We start from the raw sequence: 26,736 nt of genomic DNA, 5'->3' as shown, positions 1-26,736 counted from the left end.
TTTCTTGGCTATTGTAAATAGTGCTGCGATAAACATAGGGGGGAATATGTCTTTTTCAAACTGGACTGCTGCATTCTTAGGGTAAATTCCTAGAAGTGGAATTACTGGGTCAAATGGTATTTCTATTTTTAATTTTTTGAGGAACCTCCATACTGCTTTCCACAATGGTTGAACTAATTTACATTCCCACCAGCAGTGTAGGAGGGTTCCCCTTTCTCCACATCCTCACCAACATTTGTTGATGTCTGTCTTTTGGATAGCGGCCATCCTTACTGGTGTGAGGTGGTATCTCATTGTGGCTTTAATTTGCATTTCTCTGATGATTAACGATGTGGAGCATCTTTTCACGTGCCTGTTGGCCATCTGAATTTCTTCTTTGGAGAAGTGTCTGTTCAGATCCTCTGCCCATTTTTTTAATTGAATTATTTGCTTTCTGTTTCTTGAGGTGCGTGAGCTCTTTATATATTTTGAATGTCAATCCTTTATCGGATCTGTCATCTATGAATATGTTCTCCCATACTGTAGGATGTCTTTTTGTTCTACTGATGGTGTCCTTTGCTGTACAGAAGCTTTTCAGCTTGATATAGTCCCACTTGTTCATCTTTGCTTTTGTTTCCCTTGCCTGGGGAGATACGTTCATGAAGAAATTGCTCATGTTTATGTCCAAGAGATTTTTGCCTATGTTTTTTTCTAAGAGTTTTATGGTTTCATGACTTACATTCAGGTCTTTGATCCATTTTGAATTTACTTTTGTGTATGGGGTTAGATAATGATCCAGTTTCATTCTCTTACATGTAGCTGTCCAGTTTTGCCAACACCAGCTGTTGAAGAGGCTGTCATTTCCCCATTATATGTCCATGGCTCCTTTATTGTATATTAATTGACCATATATGTTTGGGTTAATGTCTGGACTCTATTCTGTTCCACTGGTCTGTGGGTCTGTTCTTGTGCCAGTACCAAATTGTCTTGATTACTGTGGCTTTGTAGTAGAGCTTGAAGTTGGGTGCAAAGAACTTTTACTACACAGTAATAAAAAGCTAAAAAGGCGGAAAGGGCAAAAATTTGGGCACCTCACAACGACAGATACATGAATGGTCAATAAGCACATGAGAAGTGATCAGCATCATCAGTCATTAATGAAATGCAAATTAAAACCACAGTGGAAAACCACTGCATAGCCACTTGGATGACAAGGATATGCAGCCAGCAACTGAACTCTCATACACTGCAGGTAGAGTGTAAAATGGTATAGCCTCTTTGGAAAAATGTTTGTCAGTTCCTTAGAAAACTAAACATAAATCCACCCTACAACCCAGCAATTCTACTCCTAGGGGTTTACCCAAAACCAATAAAAAGTGTATGTACACATAGAGACTTGCACTTGAATCTTCATAGCGCATTTACTTGTAACAGTCCAAATCTGGAAACCATGAGAAACCCATGAAAGGAGAATGGGTAAGTGAAGTGTGGTACATTGACAAGAGGAATACTATTCAACAATAGAGAGCAACAACATGAATGAATGTCAAAAGCACGAAACTGAATGAAAGTCCTATACAAAGAGTACATACTAGGAGGCGGGTCCAAAACAGTGGCACTGAAAGAGCCTGAGCCACCTCCTCTCACATACGCACTGAATCGACACCTGCACACAGAGCAGCTCAACCCGAGAAGAGCGCAGGCCTGAGTGAACTCCTGCACAATGAGGGATAAGAAGACCACATGAAGGACAGCAAGAGAGACAGAGACATGGTATGGAGGGAGCCCCACTCCCAGCAGGGCCCTGCAGTAGCGAGGGAGAGTTCTTGAGCTACAGAAGCAGACTTGCCTGCCCTGGGGCACAGGATAAAAGCCACGAGTTGGAGTGTTTAAACCTGGCGGCAGCTATAACTGAAGGAAGCTGATTTTCAGAACTCAAGCACCTGCCTAACAGCAAGAGAAGCACTGGAACTCTCTCTAGGGGCAGAGGGCTGGGAAGCACCACTGTGTGTGTCCCTAGGACAGTGTTAACAGGGACAGAAGCAGGGTAAGCACCACTGTTCATGGTCCCCCCACGCAATGTTCATGCAAATACGGACTGGGTGAGCCACGTTGTTTGCATCACCCCTGCACATTGCTAATGGGGCAGGAGCAGGGTGTGAACACATCATCTCCAAATGTGATGGAGGCGACCTCCCAGCCCCTGCCCAGACCCGAACACACTTAGCAGAGATCCAGCAGTCCCATCCAGATGGTACTAACATGATATTCATGTAGATTCACCCTGCCCGTGCCCCTCCCATCTCCAGCTGACCCTCATGTATGGGGCTGCCAATCTGGGAGACCCCTGGACTGCACCCATCCACCCCCAGCTGCCCATTAGCATGGCCCCAGCTGGCACCCACATAAGGAGGGAGGCCCCTGGACTATGTGCCTCTGTTCCCAGGTAACCAACCAGAGAGGACCCAGTCCACTGCCCACCAGGGAGCTTGCCAGACCATGTCCCTTTGACATAAGCATGGCCCTGGCTGGCAACCACACAGGAGACCCTTGGCCCACATCTGCGAGGCCCTTGCACTAGGACACCCAGTCCACAGCCACCCAGCCTCCAGCAAGGCACATGCAGTCTCCCAAGGGGACATTTCTACACAGGCCATGCCCAGCGAGACAGAGAGAGGTAGACCTTTCACCTAACCTACAGAAACAAACACAGAAGTCAAACAAAATGAGGAGACACAGTAATATGCTTGAAACAAAAGAACATGACAAAACTTCAGAAACAGAACTAACTGAAACACAGTTGAACAATCTACCCAACAAACAATTTAAAGTAATGGTCATAAAGATGCTCACTTGGGAGAAAACAGACCTTGAGAAAAAAGTGGAAGAACTTGGTGAGAATCTTTACAAAGAGATGGAAAACAGAACCAACTGGAAACAAAGGATACATCTCAGTGAAATGAAAAATACACTAGAGGAAATCAACAGCAAAATAGAGGATGCAGAAGAACAGATCAGGGATTTGGAAGACAGAGTGATGGAACACTTGAGCTGAACAGCAGAAAAAAAAATAAAAAGAAATGAGGCTAGGTTAAGAGAACTCTGGAACAACATCAAACATCATAATATTTGTATTGTAGAGAGTCCTGGAAGGAGAAGGAGAAAGAGAGGGGCGGAAAACTTATTTAAACAAGTAATAGCTGAAAACTTCCCTAAGCTAGGGAAGGAAACAGACCTCCAGGTCCAGAAAGCGCAGAGAGCCCCAACCAAGATGAACCCAAAGAGGTCTATACCAAGACACATAATAATTAAAATATCACAGATCAAAGACAAAGAGAACCTTAAAAGCAGACTGAGAAAAGCAATGGGTTTACCTACAAGGGAAACCCCACAAGGCTCTCAGCCAACTTTTCAGCAGAAATTCTACAGGCCAGAAGGGAACCGAGAACAGTCTGCCCAGCAAGGCTATCATTCAGAAGTGAAGGAAAGATGAAGAGCTGCTCAGATAGGCTCAGGGTTCAAGGAGCTGACCGCCACTGAACCAGCCTTACCAGAAATGTTACTGAGACTTCTTTAAGAGGAAAAGGAAAGGCCATACCTAGAAGCAAGGAAATTATGAAAAGGGAAAATTTCACTGGTAAAAGCAAACAGCAAAGGTGTAGACCGATTACTTAAAAGCCAGTGTGAAGGTTATAAGACAAAAGTAGCAAAATCAACTACTTCTAAATATTAGCTAAGGAATCGCTAAACAAAAGGTGTTAAAGATAAGACATATACATAAACCATGGAGGAGGGGGGAATTAAAACATAGTGCTGTTAGAATGCATTCGAACTCAAGCGACCACCAACTTAACACAGACTCCTATATATGTAAGGCATTATACAGAAACCACATGAAAAGCAAAACAGAAAGAACAAAACAGCAGTAGGGACCGGTTGGGGAGGGTGGGTGGGGAGGGAGAAGGGGATTAAGAGTCATTACAATTCGCAATCACGATATACGTAGGTCACAGGGATAGTAGCACAGCATGGAGAAGACAAGTAATGACTCTGTAACATCTTACTACGTTGATAGACAGTGACAGCAATAGAGGGGGTGAGGACTTGATAATATGGGAGAATGTTGAACCACAGTGTCATGTATGTGAAACCATCATAAGATCATACATCAATGATACTTCAAAAAAAAAAAGAAACCACATGTAACCAAACAAAACTTATAATAGATACAAAAAAATAAAGAGAAAGGAATGCAACCATAAAAAGAGAAGGCAAGAGAAAAAAGATGAACCAGAGAACAATGACACAAACAGATAACACTGAACAAAATGACATACGTACACCCCTATGAATAATTACTCTAAGTATAAATAGACTAAATGCTTCAGTCAGCACAGGGTGGCTTGAATGGGTAAAGCACAAGACCCACCTACATGCTCCCTACAAGAGACTCACTTCAGTCCTACAGACACACACAGACTCAAACTGAAGGGATGGAAAAAAGTATTCCATGTTAACAGAAATGAAAAAAATAAAAGCTGAGAAACAGTACTTAGACAAAACAGAATTTTTTTTTCTTTTTTTAAAATAATTTTTTATTAAGGTATTATTGATATATACTCTTTTGAAGGTTTCACATGAAAAAACAATGTGGTTACTACATTTACCCATACTATCAAGTGCCCACCCACACCCCAATGCAGTCACTGTCCATCAGTGTAGTAAGATGCCACAAATTCACTATTTGCCTTCTCTGTGCTACACTGTAGACAAAACAGAATTTAAAACAAAGACTGTAATAACAGACAAAGAAGAGCACTATATAATGATCAAGGGTTCAATCCAGCAAGAAGATATAATGATTATAAATATCTATGTTCCCAATAGAGGAGCACCTAGATGCAAAGAGCAAATATTAACACACATAAAGGGAGAAAAATTGACAGTAATACAATAATAGCAGGGGACTTTAACACCCCACTTACACATCAGTGGACAAATTATCCAGACAGAAAATCAATTAGGAAATAGTGGCTTTGAATGACACATTAGACCAAATGGAGCTAATACACATACACAGAACATTACATCCCCAAACAGCAGAGTACTTATTCTTTTCAAGTGTACACAGAACATTCTCCAGGATAGATCACATGTTAGGCCACAAAATAAGTCTTAATAAATTTAAAAAGATTGAAATCATACCAGGCATCTTTTCTGACAACAGTATGAAACTGGAAATCAATTACAGGAAAAACTGGAAAAAACAGAAACATGTGGAGGTTAAACAGCATGCTATGAACAACCAATGGGTCAATGAAGAAATTAAGGAGGAAATAAAATAATACTTGGAGAATGACAAAATAGAAATATAATGTAAAATCTCTGAGATGCAGCAAAGTAGTTCTAAGAAGGAAGTTAATAGCGTTATAGGCCTACATAAAGAAACAAAAAAAATCTCAAATCTAACCCTACACCAAAAGGAGCTAGAAAAAAAAGAACAAAGCCTAAACTTAGCAGAAAGAAGGAAATAATAAAGATTAAATCAGAAATAAATGATACAGAGACAAAAAAAAAACAAAAACAAAGGCTCAATGAAACTAAGAGCTAGTTCTTTGAAAAGATAAACAAAATTAATAAACCTTTAGCTAGACTTATCAGAAAAAAAGACCTAAATAAAATTAGAAATGAAAAAAATTACGGCTTACCACAGAAATACAAAGAATTACAAAAAAATACTATGAAAAATTATATACCAAGAAATCTGACAACCTTGAAAAAATGGATAAATTCCTAGAAGCATGTAATCTCCCAACACTGAAGCAGGAAGAAACAGAAAATCTGAACAAATTAATAGCAACAAAATCGACACAATAATCAAAAAACTCTCAACAAGCAGAAGGCTAGGACCAAATGGCTTCACGGAAGAATTCAAACATTTAAAGGAGAGTTAATACCTAGGTTCTCAAACTATTCCAAAACACTGAAGCAGAAGGAAAACTTCCAAATTCATCCTACAAGGCCAGCATCACCTTAATACAAAACCAGAGAAAGACACTACAAAAGAAAATTACAGACCAATATCCCTGATGAACATAGATACAAAAATCCTCAAAAAAGTATTAGCCAACTGAATTCAAAAACACATTAGAAGGATCATTCACCACAGCAAGTTGGGTATATTCCAGGGATGCAAGGATGGCTTAATATTTACAAATCAATCAAGGTGATACACCAACAAAGGGAAGCATAGAAACCATATGGTTGGGGGGGTGGGAGATGGAGCAGGAAGGCAAGGTGGAATCCTCCTCTCCAAAACACATAAAACATGAATACAGCAAATACAACCAAACCTGACTGCAGAACAGACTACCTCATCTGAGGAAGAAGGGAAGATGTCACAGAAAAGAGTAAAGTGGCAAGGCCGAGATCCAGCAGGACACAAGCCCTCCCCACAGGCAGAAGAAAGAACAGAACAGGGAGGGGGTAGAAGCCCAGGACTGCTCAACACCTGGCCAGGAGATCTGCCCCGGGAGCACAAGCCCACATTACATGGTGTTCAGGTGATTCGCGGGGCTGGACAACAAAGACAGGCAGAACACTCGGGGAGGCTGAGGTTCTAGCCGCTTGTAGAGAACAGGCACACATCACCTGTACCTCTGAGATGAAAGCAAAGCAACAGTTGGAAAGACTTCCCAGCAGCGGGAGGGGTGCCAGAGGGGCGAGTATCAGACAGAGCTCTTGTCTCAGGAGAAAAGGCAGGTGGACAGTACCTCCCCCACCTGCCCTGGCCCAATAGGTCGGGGAACTCTCAGGAGTCCTAGATGCTCCATCCCCCTCACTGGCGATGCAGCCCTGAGGCTCCTCTCTCCAGGTGCACAGCTGGCATACAATTCGCTTGGCCTCACAGTAGTGCGTGATTTTGCTGCTGGGTAGGCAGAGGGAGACCCTCCCAGCTTTCTCAACTCTGTTTCTGCCCAGCCTGGGAGGCACCTATGGGAGCCAGCCCCGGGAGCATCTTTCTCCTGGCAGGCACGGGGTCCTGCCCACCTGCAGCCCCTGTGATTGCTGCAGGCCAAGCAGAGGGCATCCCCATCCACAGCAGAGGCCGCAACTCCAGCAGCAGCTTCTGTGCTGATCACAAAGGTGTGGGCCAAAGCAAACTGCCTGCCTAGAATCAGACCACTAGAAGCCAGACAGAAAGGGGGCCCGCCCACTACACACCACCAGCTGGGACTCCTGCACGGGAAGGTAAAGAGTCCTGAGCTTCTGGGCACTAGAGGGAGCCTCCTTCATAAAGCTATTACTCTACAGGTCAGGAAGAGGCAGAGCCATCTAACACAAAGGAAGAAACATAGAACCCTGACAAAATAAGGAGGCAGAGAAATACATTCCAAACAAAACTATAAGACAAGACACCAGAAAGAGGGCTAAATGAAACAGAAATCACCAATTCCTCTTAATAAAGACTTCAAATCAAAAATCATAAACATGCTCAAGGATCTACAGAAAAATATTCAAGATCTCAGGGAGGACTTCAACAAAAAGAACACCTGCAAGGAGTCACCAGAGCTGAAGAATACAGTACCTGAATAGAAACATACAATGGAGGGATTTGATAGCAGATTATCACAGTCTGAAGAAGTTATAAACGATACAGAAATTAGGGAACAGGAAAACAATGAAACTGAAAAACAGAAGAGAAAAAAGGATCTCTAAGAATGAAACAATAATAAGAGTTGTGTGACCAATCCAAATGGAACACTCTTCCAGAATGAGAAGAGGGAGACAAAAGGACAGAGTCTCTTTAAGGAAGTAATTGTTTGAAAACTCCCCCAATCTGGGGAAAGAAACAGACACTCATGTCATGGAAGCACTGAGAACCCCTAACAAAAGAACCCCAGGAAGACAACACCAAGACATATAATTAAAATGGCAAAGATAAGGAGAGAGTACTGACAGCAGCCAGAGAGAGGAAAAAAAGATTATTTATAAAGGAAATTTCATCAAGCTATCAGCAGACTTCTCAGCAGAAAATTTACAGGCCAGAAGGAAGTGGCATGATACATTTAATGTAATAAAACAGAAGAACCTCCAATTCAGAATCCTCTACCCAGCAAGATTATCATTTAAATTTGAAGCAAATATTAAACAATTTTCAGATAAACAAAAGTTGAAGGAATTCACCACCAATAAGCCAGCCCTACATGATATGTTAAAGGAACTGCTGTAGACAGAAATGTTCCTAAGACTAAACAGCTTTCACCAGTGAAGATAAACCCACAGTAAAGGTAGTAGATCAATTAATTACCAAGCAAGTACGAAATTAAAACAGAAGAAGAAAAATCAACTACTCACAAAATCAGTCAAGGGATACACAAAAAGAGCAGATTATGACATGTAATACATAATATGTGGAGGAGGAGGAAGAAGAAAAAAAGTACCTTTAGACTGTGTTTGAAATAGAGTAATCGGCAATTTAAGATAGACTGTTACATAGTAAGGAAGCTATCCTTGAACCTTTGGTAACCACAAAACTAAAGCCTACAATAGATCACGAAAGAAAGGGAAGGAAGGAAAATCCAATCACAACACTAAAGAAATCTATCAAATAACAAGAGAAGAGTATGAGAGGAAAAGAGGAACAGAGAGGAAATACAAAAACAACCAGAAAACAATAAAATGGCAGTAAGTACGTATCTATCAATAATCACCTTAAATATAAATGGATTGAATGCACCAATCAAAAGACAAAGAGTGGCAGAATGGATAAAAAAACAAGACCCATCTATATGCTGCCTACAAGAGATTCATTTCAGACCCAAAGACATATATAGACTAAAAGTGAAGGGATGGAAAAAGGAAAATGATACTTCATTGAAATAATAGTGAGAAAAAAGCAGGAGTTGCAGTACTTGTATCAGACAAATATATTTCAAAACAAGGAAAGTAAGAAGAGACAAAGGACACTATATAATGATAAAGGGGTCAGTCCAACAAGAGGATATAACCATTATAAATATCTATGCATCTAATAAAGGAGGGCCTAAATATGTAAAACAAATACTAACAGAATTAAAGGGGGAAATAGAATGCAAAGCATTTATTTTAGGAGACTTCAACACACCACTCACACCAAAAGACAGATCAACCAGACAGAAAATAAGCAAGGAAATAGAGGCACTGGAAAATACATTAGAACAGATGGACCTAACAGATATCTACAGTACATTCCACCCAAAAGCAGCAGAATACACATTTTTCTCAAGTGTACATGCAACATTTTCCAGAATAGCTCACATAATAGGCCACAAAAAGAGCCTCAATAAATTCAAAAAGATTGAAATTATATCAAGTAGTTTCTCAAACCACAATGGAATAAAACTAGAAGTAAATTACACAAAGAAAACAAAAAACTACAAACACCTGGAGGCTAAACAACACGCTTTTAAATAATCAGTGGATCAATGACCAAACTAAAACAGAAATCACACAATACATGGAGATAAATTAAAACAAAAACTCCACAGCCCAAAACCTGTGGGATGCAGAAAATAAGAACAATCCCAAATAAACAGCCTAAACTCACAATTAAAGAAACTAGAAAAAGAAGAACAAATGAAGCCCAAAGTTAGTATAAAGAGGGACATAATAGAGATCAGAGCAGGAATAAATAAAATAAGACAATAAAACAATACAAAAAAAAATCAATGAAACCAGGAGCTGGTTCTTTGAGAAAATAAACAAAATAGATAAAACACCTAGCCAGACATACCAAGAAAAAAAGAGAGTGTATTACACACATAAACAAAATCAGAAACGAAGAAGGAATAATCACAACAGACACCACAGAAATACAAAGAATTATTAGAGAATACTATGAAAACCTATATGCCAATAAATTAGACAACCTAGAAGAAACGGACAATTTTTTTCTAGAAAAATACAACCTTCCAAGACTGACCCAGGAAGAAACAGAAAATCTGAACAGACCAATTACCAGGAATGAAATAGAACTGGTAATCAAAAAACTACCCGAAAACAAAACCCCATGCCTGAATGGCTTCACAGTGAATTTTATCAAACATGTAAAGAAGAGCTAATGCCCATCCTCCTTAAAGTTTTCCAAAAAGTAGAATAGGAGGGAATGCTTCCAAACTTATTCTATGAGGCCAGCATCACTAGAATACCAAAACCAAAGACACCACAAAAAAAGAAAATTACAGACCAATATCCCTGATGAACATAGATGTAAAAATCCTCAACAAAATATTAGCAAATCAAATTCAAAAATACATCAAAAAGATCATCCAGCATGTCCAAGTAGAATTTATTCCAGGGATGCAAGGATGGTACAATATTTGTAAGTCAATCCATATCATGTATCACATCACAAAAAGGACACAAATCACATGATTATTTCAATAGATGCTGAAAAAGGATTTGACAAAATTCAACATCTATTCATGATAAAAGCTCTTAACACAATGTGTATAGACGCTTTGCTCCTCAACATAATAAATGCCATATACAACAGACCCAGAGCCAACATCACACTTAATAGCAAAAAGCCGAAAGCTTTTCCTCTAAGATTGGGAACAAGACAAGGATGCCCACTCTTACCACTTTCATTCAACATAGTACTGGAGGTCCTAGCCACAGCAGTCAGACAACACAAAGAGATCAAAGGTATCCAAATCGGTAAGGAAGAAGTTAAACTGTCACTATTTGCAGAAGACTCCACCAAAAAATTATTAGAACTAATAACTGAATTCGGCAAAGTTGCAGGATACAAAATTAATACACAGAAATCTGTTGCATTCCTATATACTAACAATGAATTAGCAGAAAGAGAAATCAGGAAAACTCCACTTACAACTGCATCAAAAAGAATAAAATACCTAGGAATAAAAGTAACCAAGGAGGTGAAAGAACTTTACTCTGAAAACTATAAGACACATGAGAGAAATTAAAGAAGATACCAATAAATGGAAATCTATCCTATGCTCATGGATAGAAAGAATTAATATTGTCAAAATGGCCATCCTGCCTAAAGCAATTTACAGATTCAATGCAATCCCTATAAAAATACCAATAGCATTTTTCAATTAACTGGAACAAACAGTTCTCAAATCCATATGGAACCACAAAAGACCCTGAATAGCCAAAGCAATCCTGAGGAAAAACAACAAAGCTGGGGGAATTACACTCCCTGACTTCACACTCTACTACAAAGCTGCACTAAGCAAAACAATTTGGTACTGGTACAAGAACAGACCCATAGATCAATGGAACAGAGTAAGAGCCAGATATAAACCCAAACATATAAGGTCAATTAATATATAATAAAGGAGCCATGAATATACAATGGGGAAATGACAGCCTCTTCAACAGCTGGTGTTGGCAAAACTGGACAGCTACATGTAAGAGAATGAAACTGGATTATTGTCTAACTCCATACACAAAAGTAAACTCCAAATGGATCAAAGACCTGAATGTAAGTCATGAAACCTAAAACTCTTAGAAGAAAACATAGGCAAAAATCTCTTGACTATAACATGAGCAACTTTTTCCTAAACACATCTCCTCGGAGAAGGGAAACAAAATAAAAAATGAACAAGCAGGACTACATTAAACTAAAAAGCTTCAGTACAGTAAAGGATACAATCAGCAGAATAAAAGGCTTCCTACACTGTGGGAGAATATATCCATAAATGATTACCTTACAAGGGGTTAACATCCAAAATACATAAATAATTCATATGCTTCAACACCCAAAAGTCAAATAACCCAATTAAAAAAGGGGCGGAGGACCTGAACAGACACTTCTCCAAAGAAGAAATATAGATGGTCAACAGGCACATGAAAAGATGCTCCAAATCACTAATCACCAGGGAAATGCAAATTAAAACCACAAGGAGATAGCACCTCACACCAGTTAGGATGGCCACTATCCAAGAGACAAGAAACAACAAATGTTGGCGAGAATGTGGAGAAAGGGGAACCCTCCTACACTGCTGGTGGGAATGTAAATTAGTTCAACGATTGTGGAAAGCAATATGGATGTTCCTCAAAAAACTGAAAATAGAAAAACCATTTGACCCAGTAATTCCACTTCTAGGAATTTACCTGAAGAAAACAAGATCCCTGATTCAAAATGACATATGCACTCCTATGTTTATCGCAGCACTATTAACAATAGCCAAGATATGGAAGCAATCTAAGTGTCCATCAACAGATGAATGGATAAAGAAGATGTGGTACATATACACAAAGGAAAATTATTCAGCTACAAAAAGAAAAGAAATCCTGCTGCTTGCAACAACATGGATAGATCTAGAGGGTATTATGCTCAGTGAAATAAGCAAGGCAGATAAAAACAAATACCAAATGATTTCACGCATTTGTGGAGTATATAACAAAGCAAAACAGAAGGAACAAAATAGCAGCAGACTCACAACACTGAGAAGGAATTGATTACCAAAGGTGAGGGGTTGGGGGGCTGGTGGGGAGGCAGAAGCCGATTAAGGGATTAAGGCGCTCTACAATTCACAGTCACAATATAGGTTGGACACGGGACGGCAGTACACCACAGAGAATATAATTAACGACTCTATGACATTTCACTACACTGATGGACAGTGTCCGCACTGGAGGGGGTGAGGACTTGATACTACTATGGGTGAACAATGACCCACTGTATTGTGTATCTGAAGCCATCATAAGATCGTATAGCACTGACACTTAAAAAAAACACAACCTTCTACATAACCACATAATATCATAATCATACTCAAAACAGTTCACACTGATACAATATCATCTAATAAGTAGTCCACATTCAAATTTTTCCAGTTATTCCAAATGCCTTTTATAGTTTGTTTAACCCAGGATCAAACCAAGGATTCGGTACTCATGTTCCTCTTCACCTTTTAGGACTCAATGCTGGAATCAATTCCTCTGCAAAGCCCTGATTCCCGCCCCCCAGTCTCTTCTAAATGCTCTCATACCACCACTATATGGTATCATTATGAGGACTTTTCATTCTCCAGGCTCTTTATAGCCTGGCTCATCGTAGACACTTAAAAAATGATGGCTGAATAAATGAAAGAAAGAAACAGCTATTAACAGGAAATATGACCAGTATATGCTGTGTATCCCCCCAGATTTCCTATGTTGAAGCCCTAATCTGTACTGTGACTATATTTAGAGACAGGACCTATGAGGAAGTAATGGAAATTATATGAGGTCATAAGGATGGGGCTCTAATCAAATAAGACTTGTGTCCTTATACAAGAGGAGAAGACAGGAGTGTACACACACGGAGAAAAGGCCATGGAGGACACAGCAAGAAGGCAGCTGTGTCTGCGAGCCAAACAGACACGCCTCACCAGAAACCAGCCCTGCCAGCAACTTGACCTTGGGTTTCTGCAACTGTGAGAAGACAGATTTCTGTTGTTTAAGCCACCCAGGGGCTCATTCCACATGGCAGCCTGAGCATACAATACAAGGACCAAAATCTTTGTGCTTACAGTTCCCATGGATGATGGAATGCTACACAAAACCTCAATCCCGGCTAGAACAAAGACACCCGGAGCAGACGACCTCCCCATACTTCTGGAAAAACGACCCCTTTTTAACAGGAAGAACGACAGAAAGCACCACTCTGACACTCATTAAAAAACATTACTGGATTTTCATGACATACATGAAAAAAACTGGATTTTCAAGAACACGAGCAGCAAACTGTATCAGTCACCATTTGTAGGTACCCAACCAGTTGGTGAAGACAGACGGGCACTCACAGTGTAAAGAGTACACATCAGAAGGATGTTTCGTCACGGGACCTAGAATAAAAGTATAGACCACCTTCCCAACTTGTGCTGTTTAAGACACCTGCTGCTAAGCTGCTTACATGCACGTGACTATGCTTCATCTCCCCCCACAGACTGCGAAGACAACGGCAGAGGCCCTCTTGTTGGGCTGAGGTGGTAACTGTTTTTATTACTAACAATGCCTGGCACAGTGTTCTGCTCCTGGTACACTCTTCATAATTGCCACTACATGGATCATCATGGACAACCAACCCATCTTCAAGTCATTCTCATTAGATTTTCAACAGAACAACTGATTGGTCTTTAGTCCCTTTCCCAACATTCTTTCTCATGTTGACATTCCATGGCTATCATCTTTCACACCTGGGAAATGATTCAGCAAATAAGCTTGCTACCTCTCAGTTCTCTCACACATGAGCAAGCCAGAATTTTCTTGATAAATAAAAATGCATTTTAGTTGAATTTAAACAAAATCATCACAGTATTCACAGTTATTCTGACTTCCAAATAGCTCATATTGAGAAACATGGAAAACTGAAAATCTGCCCAAATTCTAGGCCCACCTGGCTCTTGCTGCAATACCCAGAAGTGGACATGGATCCACTAATAATTTTTTCCAAACAGCTTATAGTGATACTATTTGAAATCTGATTTTCGTGCGGAATAATGTAAGTATAATCAAAGTATTCTCACAACCTGGACCTTAAAAAGATCAGGTTATAAAGTAAATGCAATAGGTGTGTTAGATACTTATCAAAATCCTCATCACACTTGGGACCCAACAAGTTGCTGCTATTTATTTCAAAACATTAATGAATCTCTGTAATTTTTTAAATTAAATCTAATATGGGATGCTGAAAAAGCTAAACTACTGGAGGATTTTTATTTATGCTCTTGTTTTTCAAATAAAAGTTAGACTGAGACACATGCACCCCTATGTTTATTGCAGCACTATTTACAATAGCCAAGATATGGAAGCAACCTAAGTGTCCATCAGTAGATGAATGGATGAAGAAGAGGTGGTACATATACACAATGGAATATTATTCAGCCGTAAGAAAGAAACAAATCCAACCATTTGCAGCAACATGGATGGAGCTGGAGGGTATTATGCTCAGTGAAACAAGCCAAGCGGAGAAAGAGAAATACCAAATGATTTCACTTATCTGTGGAATATAAGAACAAAGGAAAAACTGAAGGAACAAAACAGCAGCAGAATCACAGAACTCAAGAATGGACTAACAGGTACCAAAGGGAAAGGGACTGGGGAGGATGGGTGGGTAGGGAGGGATAAGGGGGGGAGAAGTAGGGGGGTATTAAGATTAGCATGCATGGGGGGGTAGGAGAAAAGGGAGGGCTGTACAACACAGAGAAGGCAAGTAGTGATTCTACAACATTTTGCTATGCTGATGGACAGTGACTGTAAAGGGGTTTATAGGGGGGACCTGGTATAGGGGAGAGCCTAGTAAACATAATATTCATCATGTAAGTGTAGATTAGTGATACCAAAAACAAAACAAAACAAAACAAAACAAAACAAAAGGGCAGTTCCTGTGTGGTAACCTCCAATGAGTTCTACACAAGGGTATAAAGGGCATATAAAAGTGTAGGCAAAGGGTCTGTTTGTGTTTATACAGAGGATCAAAGCCTAATTGGGCTACCCCGAAAATGAACTAAGATACGATATGAAAAAGAACTTCCAACATCAGCACTCTCTGGAAGACTCATGCCAGAAGATGATCATCAAAAAACCCCAACAAAGATCCACGCACTGCTACAGCTGTAGATGCACTCATCCCACCAGTTCCTGGACTTGCCATGGGAATGAGGAAGGACATATCTAAGCTGGCCTGTGCATACAGTAAAACAACAAATTTGACTGGATCTATACTGTTGGAACTCAACCAAGAATTAGGAGAAGTGCAAATTGTAGCGCTCCAAAATCTTACAACTACAGACTATTTACTGTGAAAAGAACATAAGGGATGTGAACATTCCCCAGGAATGGGTTGTTTTAATTTGTCTGATTTCTCTCAGACTGTTCAAGTTCAGTTGGACAATATCCACCATATCATAGATAAGTTTTCACAAATGCCTAAGGTGCCTAACTGGTTTTCTTGGTTTCACTGGAGATGGCTGGTAATTACAGATATGCTTTGGTTATGTACTATACTCCTATTATGTTAATGTGTGTGTGCAATTTAAGTAGTAGTTTAAAACCTATACATGCTGAAGTTACTCTACAAGAAGATATGTCAAAGAAGTAATCAATCTTCCCATGTTTTCTCCCGCCTGCTACTTCTATAGCTTTTCTTCTTCCTTCCTAATTACAACCCTTAAATAGAATTCGTGCCTCATATCAAATTTACTGAGTATCATAATTCTTCCAAGTGGTAAAGATACCTCAAGACAAATGCTGGGCATAGAAGCTACAGGGCATAAATATGCAAAGAAATAAAAAGCTAACCATTTCAAACAATAAGGCTTCTCTCTCACTTACCAACTCTACATTTCCCTGTATGGCCCCAGAAGATGACTGGTTAGCCAGAGACGGGTAAGATTCCTCAAGGGAGGAACAACCTAAGACAGGCACAGTCGCAGGGGGGTCATCAGGTGAGAAATTGGGGATCAACAGAGGTGAGGCTTAGAACCTCACCCCCCCCGTTCTGAGAGAAATCTTCTGCATCCGTGGATGTTTTATTGCCCTTGTCTAGCTTGGATTAACACATAGTCTACAGGCACACACCTGATCATCTACATTTGCTCTCTTACAACACTAAAGTATGTTTTCTACCTTTATCTTGTATCTACCTACCACTTCAGCATTTTATTAAAAATAATAATAATAAAGAGAGAAATGTGGTATCCACATATAAATCAAGTATAAAAACCAAGTGAGTATTCATATTTGAACTGTTTATATTTCATAATGCATGAGCAAAACCAAAAATTTCTGTGATGACTGCCCTTGATTCATTATGTAAGAATTTGTTCTCCATGTAAGAACTTGTTTGTTATGCCTCAGAAGATTGGAGACTGACGAAAATTAGGCTTGGGGTGGATTAATGATTGTGCATTGAGCATTGACTCCCCTATACAGAATTTTATTGTTGTTAACAACCATTTGATCAATAAATATGAGAGATGCCCTCACAAAAAAAAAAAAAAAAAAAAGGACAGACTTCCAATGGTAAAATAAATAAGTAACCGGGATGTAATGTATAGCATAAGGAATATAGTCAAGATATTGTAACAGCTTGGTAGGGTGATAGCTGGAACCTAGAATTATGTATATAAATGTTTTATCACTGTGTTGTACACCTGAAACTAATGTAATGTAATACTGTGCGTCAACTACCCTTCAATAAAAAATAATTATCTACAAAAAAAAAAAAAAAAGAAACAAATTCTACCATTTGCAACAACATGGATGGAGAAAGAAGGTATTATGCTCAGTGAAATAAGTCAGGAAGATAAAGACAAATGCCAAATGATTTCCCTCATTTGTGGAGGATAACAGCAAAGCAAAACTGAAGGAATAAAACAGTAGCAGACTCACAGACTCCAAGAAGGGACTAGAGGTTACCAAAGGGGAGGGGTGGGGGAGGGCGGGTGGGGAAGGGAGGGAGAAGGGGATTGAGGGGTATTATGATCAGTACACATGATGTGGGGAAGACAGTGTAGCACAGAGAAGACAAGTAGTAACTCTGTGGCATCTTACTACACTGACGGACAGTGATTGCAATGGAGTATGGGGGGACTTGATAATATGGGTGAATGTAGTAACCACATTGCTTTTCATATGAAACCTTCGTTAAGAGTGTATATCAATGATACCTTAATACAAAAAAAAGTTAGACTGAAAGACGAGAAAGTAGAAACACAAACAGAACTGGCCCCTGTTGCACAAATACACACATACACACAGAGGTCGTGTTCTTAACAGCATCATTTACCTTCTGCCCTTCTCACAAAGCTTCTCGATTTCAGCTTTCAGATCTTGCTCCTTCTGCAAGAACTCCTTCTTTTCTTTCTCTATCTTCTTCTTTGTTTCTTCTCGCTTTATTGTTACATCCTGGATGGCCTTCAATATCTCCTGTGTCCCACACAATTACAGTCACATGCAAATGAAGAAGGAAATGAGTTAGTTCTTTTGGTCTGAAGGTCATTTTCAACTATTGCTAATTAACCATATTGACTTCAAACCGAATTATAGAAATACGGTTGATGAGTGGTTCCAAAAGCCGGAATTAAGGTTTAAAGGAGAAATTTACAATAAAGCAGATTTCCTATCAGCAGGTGAAAGAATTTCTGACAATCACAACTGGTCAAAAATGGAATTCACTGCCTTGTGAAGCACTACATTCTCCATTACTGGTGTTCAAATACTGGGTAAATGAACACCTGTCAAGAATGCTGACAAAGGCGTGCTTGCACAGGGTGGGAGTTCATTGCTTCCAACAGATATGGTCTTCTTTCTTTAGAAACAGTTCTACTTTGTGAGGTTATTTTCCGGTTTCTGTTTTACTATTTAACAAAGAAAACCTATTCGTAATAAGAAGTCAAATAATTAAAAAGTGATGACGTCAATCACTCCCTAATTCACAGCAATTCTACCCTTAAAGTAACCAATACAGTAACTGTTTTGTGCAATGCTCCCATCTTTGCCATTCTCACACAAACACACGTGTGTTCAGGGATGCATTTCTTTGCTTCCTTTTTCAAAATGAAGTCATTTTATATATATCACCTTGTATGTGTGTGTGAATACATTACCTTCCACGGGACAAGAGACTCTGCAGATGTGATTAAGGATCAGACCTGGAGATGAGGAGACAGTCCAGGACTGAATGGGTGGGCCCACTCTAATCTCATGGGTGTTTACAAGTAGAGAACCTTTCCCAGTTGTCATCAGAGGAAGAAGTGATTAGGGAAGAATAGGCACAGATGGAGAAGGGGGCCACAAGTGCAGGAATGCAGCAGACCCTAGAAGGTGGACATGCAGGGAAGCATATCCTCTTCCAGGGCCCCCAGAAGGGAAGCAAACCTGCCAGTGTCTTGGCATCAGCCCAGCGAGACCACGTTAAGTCTACAGGACTGCAAAATAATACAGCTGGGTTGTTTTAAGCCACTAAATTCGTGGTAACATCACAGCAGCAACAGAAAACGGATACAGTGACCTTTCCTGGTTTTTCCCTAGAGTATTTGACTTGTACTATGAATTTGTAGGAACCTCAGAATGTCATCAAATATTGGTACCATCAGCTGTCCTACAAATATTTTCTCAGTCTAACATTGGTCTTTTGACTTTTTTGTATCATTTGCTGTATCAAAAATTTTTCATTATGTGTAATTACATTGATTCATCTTTTTAACGACTTTCAGGTTTTCTGCCTAGATTAATATGACCTCTTCCAACTTAAAGTTTTATAAATATTCTCCTAAATTTTCTTCTAGTTGAAAATATTTTTCCAATTTTTTAATGTAAATTTTTAATCTACCTAGAATTGTATTTCTTAATATCATGTGATGTAAGCATCTAATCGCATAGTTTTCCAGGCAGAGGGTAGATTATGTCAACAAAATATATTAAATAATTCTTTTCCCTCTAGACTAAAATAGAAGTGAGAGTTTGGACAAGATGCTCACAAAGGTTTTTTTCTTTAATCCTTAAAATTCTATGATAGCCACTAACAAGTTAAATATTGATCTTTCACTTGTATTAATGTGGGAACAAACTGAGAGCTTGGTTAAGGGCTGCAGCTTTACTTATGGGCAGTGCCAAGGCAGCAGAATACCTGGTGATTCTTCATTTCTTCTTCTCTCCTTTGCTGGAGTTGCTTTAGCTGCACTTGGAGCTGATTCTCCACTTGCCTCTGCTTGTCTAGCACCTCCTGGTAACGCTCCTTCAACAGGGTTCTCTCTGTCATCATTTTATCCTATTGGTAACAACAGAAGAAAAATTCAATACCCAATTTGACTGTAAGACACATTCACCATGTGCCTGCTTAAGGCATCGCACAGAGTCTAGGGTGCAGTGTCCAATCCTGTAGCTACCAGCCATGTGTAGCTATATAAACTTAAATTACTTAAAATAAGAAAACTTAAAATTCCAGACCGTCAATAACAGCACATCCCAAGTACCCACATAGTACCCACACGTGACTAGCGCAGATACAGAACATTTCCCCCATTACAGGAAATACTATTGTACAATGTTGCTCTAGGGTGGGGTCTGGCAACCTACCGCCTGTGGGGCAAATCCAGCCGGTGCCTGTTTCTATAAATAAAAGTTTATAGGAATGCAGCGATATCCAATGGCTTTAGGTCTGCCTTCATGCTACTTGTTGTAGCATGGTTACAACAGTTCCCATATAGTCCAAAAGCCTGTGACATTTATTATCTGACCCTTTACAGAAATTTTGCCAATCCCTGCCCTGGGGAATAAAGGAAGGAGACCTTTACCATCCATTGTGAGTGAGAAGAAAAGAAAGGGAAAAATATATATATAGAACAGATCACCTATTCAAAACGTACCCAGAAATCAGGTTCCTTACTGGTCATCTGTGCTGAAAATGGACAAATCCACTAAGGAGGTCTGGGGAACCTGGATTCAGATGGGCAAATCAGAGAGCTCTCACATAAACTAGGAGCACAAGTGAGGCTTCCAAGGACCACAGCCCAGCTCTGCCTCATATCAGCAGATCAAGAAAATCAGTGGTTACCTGTCAAAGGGACACTAAAACTTAGAGGGCCCACTTAAAGCACATTTGGCATAAGGTAGTTCATGTAAAATTTGAACCTAGAGCATTAAACTGAATTGATTCACTAAAAGATAACCATTTTCAAAGACAATAAAGGTTTGAGAAGTGAATGGGAGAACATCATATTATGATTAAAAAATAAGCTCTCGAGACAGGGTTTTATTTTGGGGTAAGTGAGGCCACTGTCCACCTACTGAAATGTGACTAAGGCTCCCCAGACAAGCTCACCAGTGTGACGAGACTGCCGAAATAAGCCAAGGTAAGCTTAAGAAATAGTGTCTAGAATGAGAAAGAGAACGAGCATCCCAGAGCATGGTAAACTGTGTTGCATTTGGATTATTGTATTTAGTTCTCAGGGTCACATTTTAAAAGAAACATTGATAAGATGGAACATGTCTAGGTGAAAAAGTAACCAGGATGATGAAAAGACTAAAAAGCATTTTATGAAGAAAAGAAAAACATTAATTATGAAGAAAAGAAAAACATTAAAACACCTGGGGATGTTTCACCTGCAAAAGTTCAGATTTGAGGCGTAAGAGGAAGCCATATTAAAAAAACTTCAAATATGTACAGGGCTAACAAGAAAAAGGATTTAGATTGACTCTACAGACCTCAAGAAAAAACGGTTAACAAGAAATTTTAGAGGTTCTGTCCTCATCTCAGAATAAGACCTAACAATAAGAGCTATTTTTAAAATGCAACAGGCTGCCTTGTGAGCAGTAAGCTTCCCATCTCTGGAAGTGATCGAGCAGAAGTTAGCTGACCAACTGTCAGGAATTTTATAAAGGAGGTTCCTGCACCCTTTCCAACTGAGCTGACATAACTCTAGCTCTTCTGCATTAATGGTTTGTCACGTCAACAATGACAGCTTAAATACTTACCAGATTCTTTTCAATATCTTGATCTGTATTTACCTCTGAATCAGCTGTCTTAAAGTCAGTCTATAAAGAAAGAAACAATTACATTCAGAACTGTTCAGAGATATTTTAAAAGGTAGAATTACTCTAGTGCCTTCACCTGGAAATCTGCCTCAAGTAACTGAGAAGCTAACTTCTTTCTCTTCCCCCTTATCAGGCCTCGTGGCAAGAGGAGCAGGTGGTTCTAGCAATCGGACGCTGACACTCACACTGCATCAAGCGTTTGTCCCGCAAAACCACCTGAACAAGGCCCAACAACTGACAGAAAGGAGCCTCAAGTCCGAGATAAGAACTTTGCCCCTTACTACCTATTGGGCCCCTCCTTCCTCCTACAAAAAAGCACACCAGTCACTAGAAGGCAGATACGCTGCATGTAAGATGCAGGTCAGAGAATGAACAAGGGTCCCTCCTGTAGGGACAAAGCCCGGGAATATGAATGCTAAGGACCTACGCTCATCAATCACTCAGTGAGAGAGATTATATGTAGGCCACAAAGGTCCTAGTCACCACGATTAGACACTGGCTCCTGGCTTCACCATTTACTGAACACCAGACTGAAGGCGTTGCACAGCACTGGATGAAAACTGTATGCCAGGTGCCAGTAAAAAGACGAGACAGAGTAGTTCTCCACCAACTGTGAAGAAATGTGTCCTACCCTCAAAAAGTAATGAAAAAATAAACAAAAGCCCCGATTCCATGTTAGTAGTAGAAACTTCATACTTGACCTGGACAGCAATGTTCTGAGAAAGCTTCGGGGAAGAGCTATCCTGATCACCATCCTGATCCACACTGACTCCTTCAAGCCCACTTGCCGGAGCCACTACAGGTCGGAAATCCAAGCCTGCGTCCCTGCTACCTTCCTCTAGGACGGAGGCTCGTGGGGGTTTCTCTTCAGAACTCCCGGAGGCGAGCTGCTTTGTATGGCACCCTGCCTTAAGAGACCGAGTGACGGGGTGGAGGCTCTCCCGGAGGCACGTGTCCCCCTCCTCTCCTGCTGTGCTGGCCACGTCCTTCACATCGGACTGAGACCCACCGCCAGAGGGACAAAGGGCTGTGGCTAGCACGTTCTCTCCTAACACCGCCCGGTGCGCTGCTGCCGTGTCACCTGCTGATGAACCAGGACTCTGCTCTGGCTGCTCCAAATGGGCATTTCTGTTACTCTCCTTGGCTATCGTTTGGTTACTTACACTCGACAGAGGCGAGCTCTTGTGCTTCTCTGCGGGGTCTTTGGGGCTATCAAAAACAGAAGATAAAGTTTCTCTCTTCACTCAATTTTAAACAGGATTAAATCTGTAATACTTCCAACGTAACCACTAGAACAACACAACTAGACCATACAACCCATCCCCCGCCCCCAAAATTATCAGGATGAACAGGAGCTTGGTTTCTATCCAGTGATTTTTAGCCCAAATGCTGCAAGCATAGCTTAGTGGTTAAGAACTTGGGTTCTGGAGACAGTCACTGTCTGGAGACATTTACCGTCTGGAGACAGTAAATAAACAATCACACAAATAACAGAAGATCTAAAAAAAATTTTGAGGGCCAATTTGAAGAACTCTTGGGGACGAAACAGCCTAATGCTAGTCAGAATACTCCATTTAGTTGCATGTACTAATTTACTTACACATATTTTATTAAATAAAATAGTAACTTAGGAATAGTTTTTATTCTAGTCTCATGTTTCGCAAAAATAATTTGCCTTCAAGTTAATTATACAGATCTTTGACAAGAACCACTCTTTAGGTTCTCCAACAATTTTCCAGAACATAGCATCTTCAGGTTGTCTGAAGTACAACTGTGAATCCAAAATTGAAGCTGTCAGTAGAAATTTTAGCCCAGGTGACAAGTATATACGTAACACTGGGATAGCTGTTTGCCCCGGCCATTTAACACATTGCTTTTTAAAGAGATCTTCAAAACCTACTTACAATGACGTCTAACATTCATAACTGTAAGTCTTTCACCCAGGAATAATGACTAAATCTGTATTAAATTTCTTTGCCCCCTATTTAAAAAAAACTGATTCTGTCAACTGACACCCTTAAGCACCCCAAACTAGCACCGACTGATGCTTCAGGTCACTGCCTTCTGAATCTCAGAAGTACTTGCTGTTCAAAATAAAGCAACAGAAAATTGTTGAAGTGAAAATCTTTACAAGCACTCTAAGCTGATTCCCTGCTGGGAGCTGAGGGGTCGGGGGGACACTTGATTATTAATTTGGGCACATGCAGTACCTCGGTGTGAATCCTGACTCTGCCATTCACTAGTGCTTTGACTCTGGGCAAGTCACTTAACTTCACTTGTAAAAGAGTAACGGTATTACTCACCTAAGAGGATTACAGTGAAGATTACACGAGTAATGCATATGACACATTTAGTACAGTGCCTGGCACATAGCAAACACTCAGTAAACCTTAGTGTTATTATTACTAGTAGTAAGTGGCACATTTTATTTATAAAATGAAGATTTGCGTTTATGGTTAAGTTTACTTAACATTTTTGCCCATTACCCCACTCACTAACAAACCTCTCTTCATTGAAAAAAATATTTACTAAGTACTGTGGAGTCAGACAAGCTTGGGTTCAAACCCTGACTCCAACATAGCTCGGTAACCTTGGCCAAGTTACTAACCTCTCTGTGTCTCAGTTCCTCACCTGTAAATGGGAATAATAATATTAGCACCTACCTCCTGGGATTGTTTTATTAACAGGATTAAACATGTTAATACAGATAAAGCTGTTAGTATAGTATTATCTATTGAGTTAGGTTCTAGGTACTCTAGAAAAGCGTTGAGGAGATACAGAGTCAGTTCAGTACAACACTGTACATACAATGTGTCAAGCCCGGCAAGATGCGAGGCTGGGTAATTGTAATGCCTGCCCTCAACAGTTTGGATGGAAAGCAAAAGGTATACATGAAGGAGTAAAAAAATTCTAGCAAGCCTACCTATTTATCTATAGATAAATATGAACACACACACACATTTATCTGTGTATAAATGTAAATGTGTCTACATGTATATATATCTACATCTATGAATACAGAAGATTTACATGTATATACATAAACATATATAAGCATACATTTAAATGGATATATAGTCCATGTAGGATAAGGTGGGGGAAACATTTGCATTTTGGGGTGAGTTTGATCCCCTGTGCTCTTATCTATTTATTCAACAAATATTTAGCATGCCTGCTGCTGTCAGAAGCTGTGTTAGGTACCAGAAATACAAATACAGGTCAGTCCCTACCTTTAAAAAGCTTAACCTAGTGCCACTAGAACCCCAAAGAGCAGACCAGCTACACTTCCTTGAGAGGCCCATCTCGAAAGCCCTTTTCCCAAATAAAACCTTCCCAGTCAAGAATCCACACGTTACCTTAGACCATCTGGGAGACCTTCCTCTGATTTGGAAGCACATAAATTAGAAGAGGATTCCGGAGAATTGGGGACACTGGCCACACCAGCTACCTCAGACGCCGCCATCACGCTCTGTACATTCAGAAACAAAATACAGGCTACAAATTCCAAAATTTTAAAACACAAGGATCTTGTCCCCTCGGAACGTCCATACAACGGGGTTGTTCCGCGAAAGAAACACAAAGAAAAAATTAGGCTCTAGGAGAAAATACTTCAGAGTATTCTGTAGCAGGGCAGCAGAAGAGCCATTTCTCACACTAGGTCCCGTGGACGTCAGCCCTTAGGAATCACCATATTTGTATAAATACCTAGGCATCTGTGCAAAGCTTTCTCACTTTCGGCAAAAAGGCCATCGTTTGAAACAGTAGACCATAGTCTGAGAATCTTCCAAAAGGTCCACACACCTACTTTGCCTTAATATAACTTATAAAGGATGTATCTTTTGCCCTAATACCGATAATATCCTATGTTTTAAAAATCATTTTATGGCTGTTACATCAAAAACATTCTCCATTAATTTAAGTGAAGTTTTTTTTAGAGGTGTTTGTGTGTGAAAAAAAGAGCAATACTCTATCGGGCAATCCAAGCATCCTTTACTGAGTTCCCCACAGACGCGGAAAGTTTGATAACCACCGTCTGAGGAAAGCACCGACTCTGATTCAGAGTCACGGCAGGGGTGCAAAAGACTGGGAGAATCTTGGTTTCTCTAGCATGAAAATCAGAAGCTGGAAAACAGGGTATCCAAGTATGGAACCCCGGACACATGCCTCTCGTAGATCAAAAGGTCACCCTTTATGTCCCAGGGCAAACTCCTGACCCTCTACGGCGAGGAAAAAGGGAAGAAGAGAATACTGGGGTGGGGGTTACCATTGGGTTAGTCTAAATTCTTGTTTTTATTTTGATAGCATCACCCCTGGGCCTCCCACAGCGCACAAGCAACAATGTGTCAACACTTCAGTCACTCACAGGCCAGAAACCCTCGGTGCCTCCCTTTCTGCCATTACACAAAGCTCCTGGGAGAAAACGGGCCCCAAATCGCCGCTACTGCTCCCTCGGGTGCAAACATCCTGCCCCGAGAGCTCAGGGTCGGGTCCCTCGGGGCCCGGGACACGGGAGCCCGGGGCAGGGGTCATCCGGGCACCTCCCGCGCCGGAGGGCCCAGGGCGGAGCGGGGCAGGTTCGTCTGGCGCAGTCCGAGGCGCCAGGCATCCCCGCACCGCCAGCAGCGGCGACCACCAGCGACGGCTGCCCGGGAAGGACGGGGCCGGCGCGAAGGGGACAATGGGGGGAAGCGGCGCCGGCGGCCACGGCCGCGCTCCTCGGGGGGCCGCCGAGCGGGCCGCTGCCCACGGCCAGCGCGCCGCGCACCTTCCCCTCGCCCCCCCACCCCGGCTGCCAGCCCCGGTCCGCCGCGCAGACCAGGCCCCCGCCCCGGGCCTCGCGGCCCCTCCACGCCCCCCGGCGCGCCCCCCGCCCGCGCCCCCGCGCCGCAGCCCCTTCCCGCGCGCGCCCCGCACACACCCCCCGCGCCGCGACCCCGGAGGAGAGCGGGGGAGGGACGGACGCACCTGAGCGGGCGGAGCGGGGGGAGGGGGCGCCGAGCCTGGGGGGAGGGGGCGAGCGCCGGGCCGCGCGCGCGACACCGCCCACTTCCGGCGGCACGAGCGGAGGGGGCGGGGCTCTGCCGGGAGAGGAGCGGCTGCGGTGGCGCGCGCCTCCCCCGACGGCGCCCTCTGGCGGCCCGAGCTGGCACGGTTGGGCGCCCGGAAACCCTCCGAGATGCGAGGCGACACCCGGGGGCGCAGGGAAGCTGGGAGACG

The 26,736-nt window shown here is 41.3% G+C and overlaps 1 protein-coding gene across 5 annotated transcripts in view; it reads right to left on the bottom strand.

Annotated features, from left to right (window-relative positions):
- RNF214 (ring finger protein 214) overlaps positions 1-26,613 on the bottom strand; it is a 40,951-nt gene extending 14,338 nt beyond the window's left edge. For 3 of the 5 annotated variants that reach the window (XM_036919853.2, XM_036919854.2, XM_036919855.2), the window contains exons 1-6: positions 26,485-26,613; positions 24,876-24,988; positions 22,221-22,728; positions 21,460-21,519; positions 19,613-19,753; positions 17,771-17,910 (exon numbers count right to left, since the gene is read on the bottom strand). In XM_036919853.2, coding sequence (XP_036775748.1) covers positions 17,771-17,910; positions 19,613-19,753; positions 21,460-21,519; positions 22,221-22,728; positions 24,876-24,982 — 956 coding nt within the window. In that variant the 5' untranslated portion in view covers positions 24,983-24,988; positions 26,485-26,613. The remainder of the gene's footprint in view (positions 1-17,770; positions 17,911-19,612; positions 19,754-21,459; positions 21,520-22,220; positions 22,729-24,875; positions 24,989-26,484) is intronic. The other 2 variants (XM_036919856.2, XM_036919857.2) reach the window with 1 other exon arrangement.
- Between the last annotated feature and the right edge of the window lie 123 nt (positions 26,614-26,736).

This window comes from Manis pentadactyla, chromosome 13 (assembly GCF_030020395.1).
Source record: "Manis pentadactyla isolate mManPen7 chromosome 13, mManPen7.hap1, whole genome shotgun sequence".
NCBI lineage: Eukaryota > Metazoa > Chordata > Mammalia > Pholidota > Manidae > Manis > Manis pentadactyla.
Note: the sequence above shows the minus strand (reverse complement) of the source record. Positions and strands in the feature narration are given on the sequence as shown.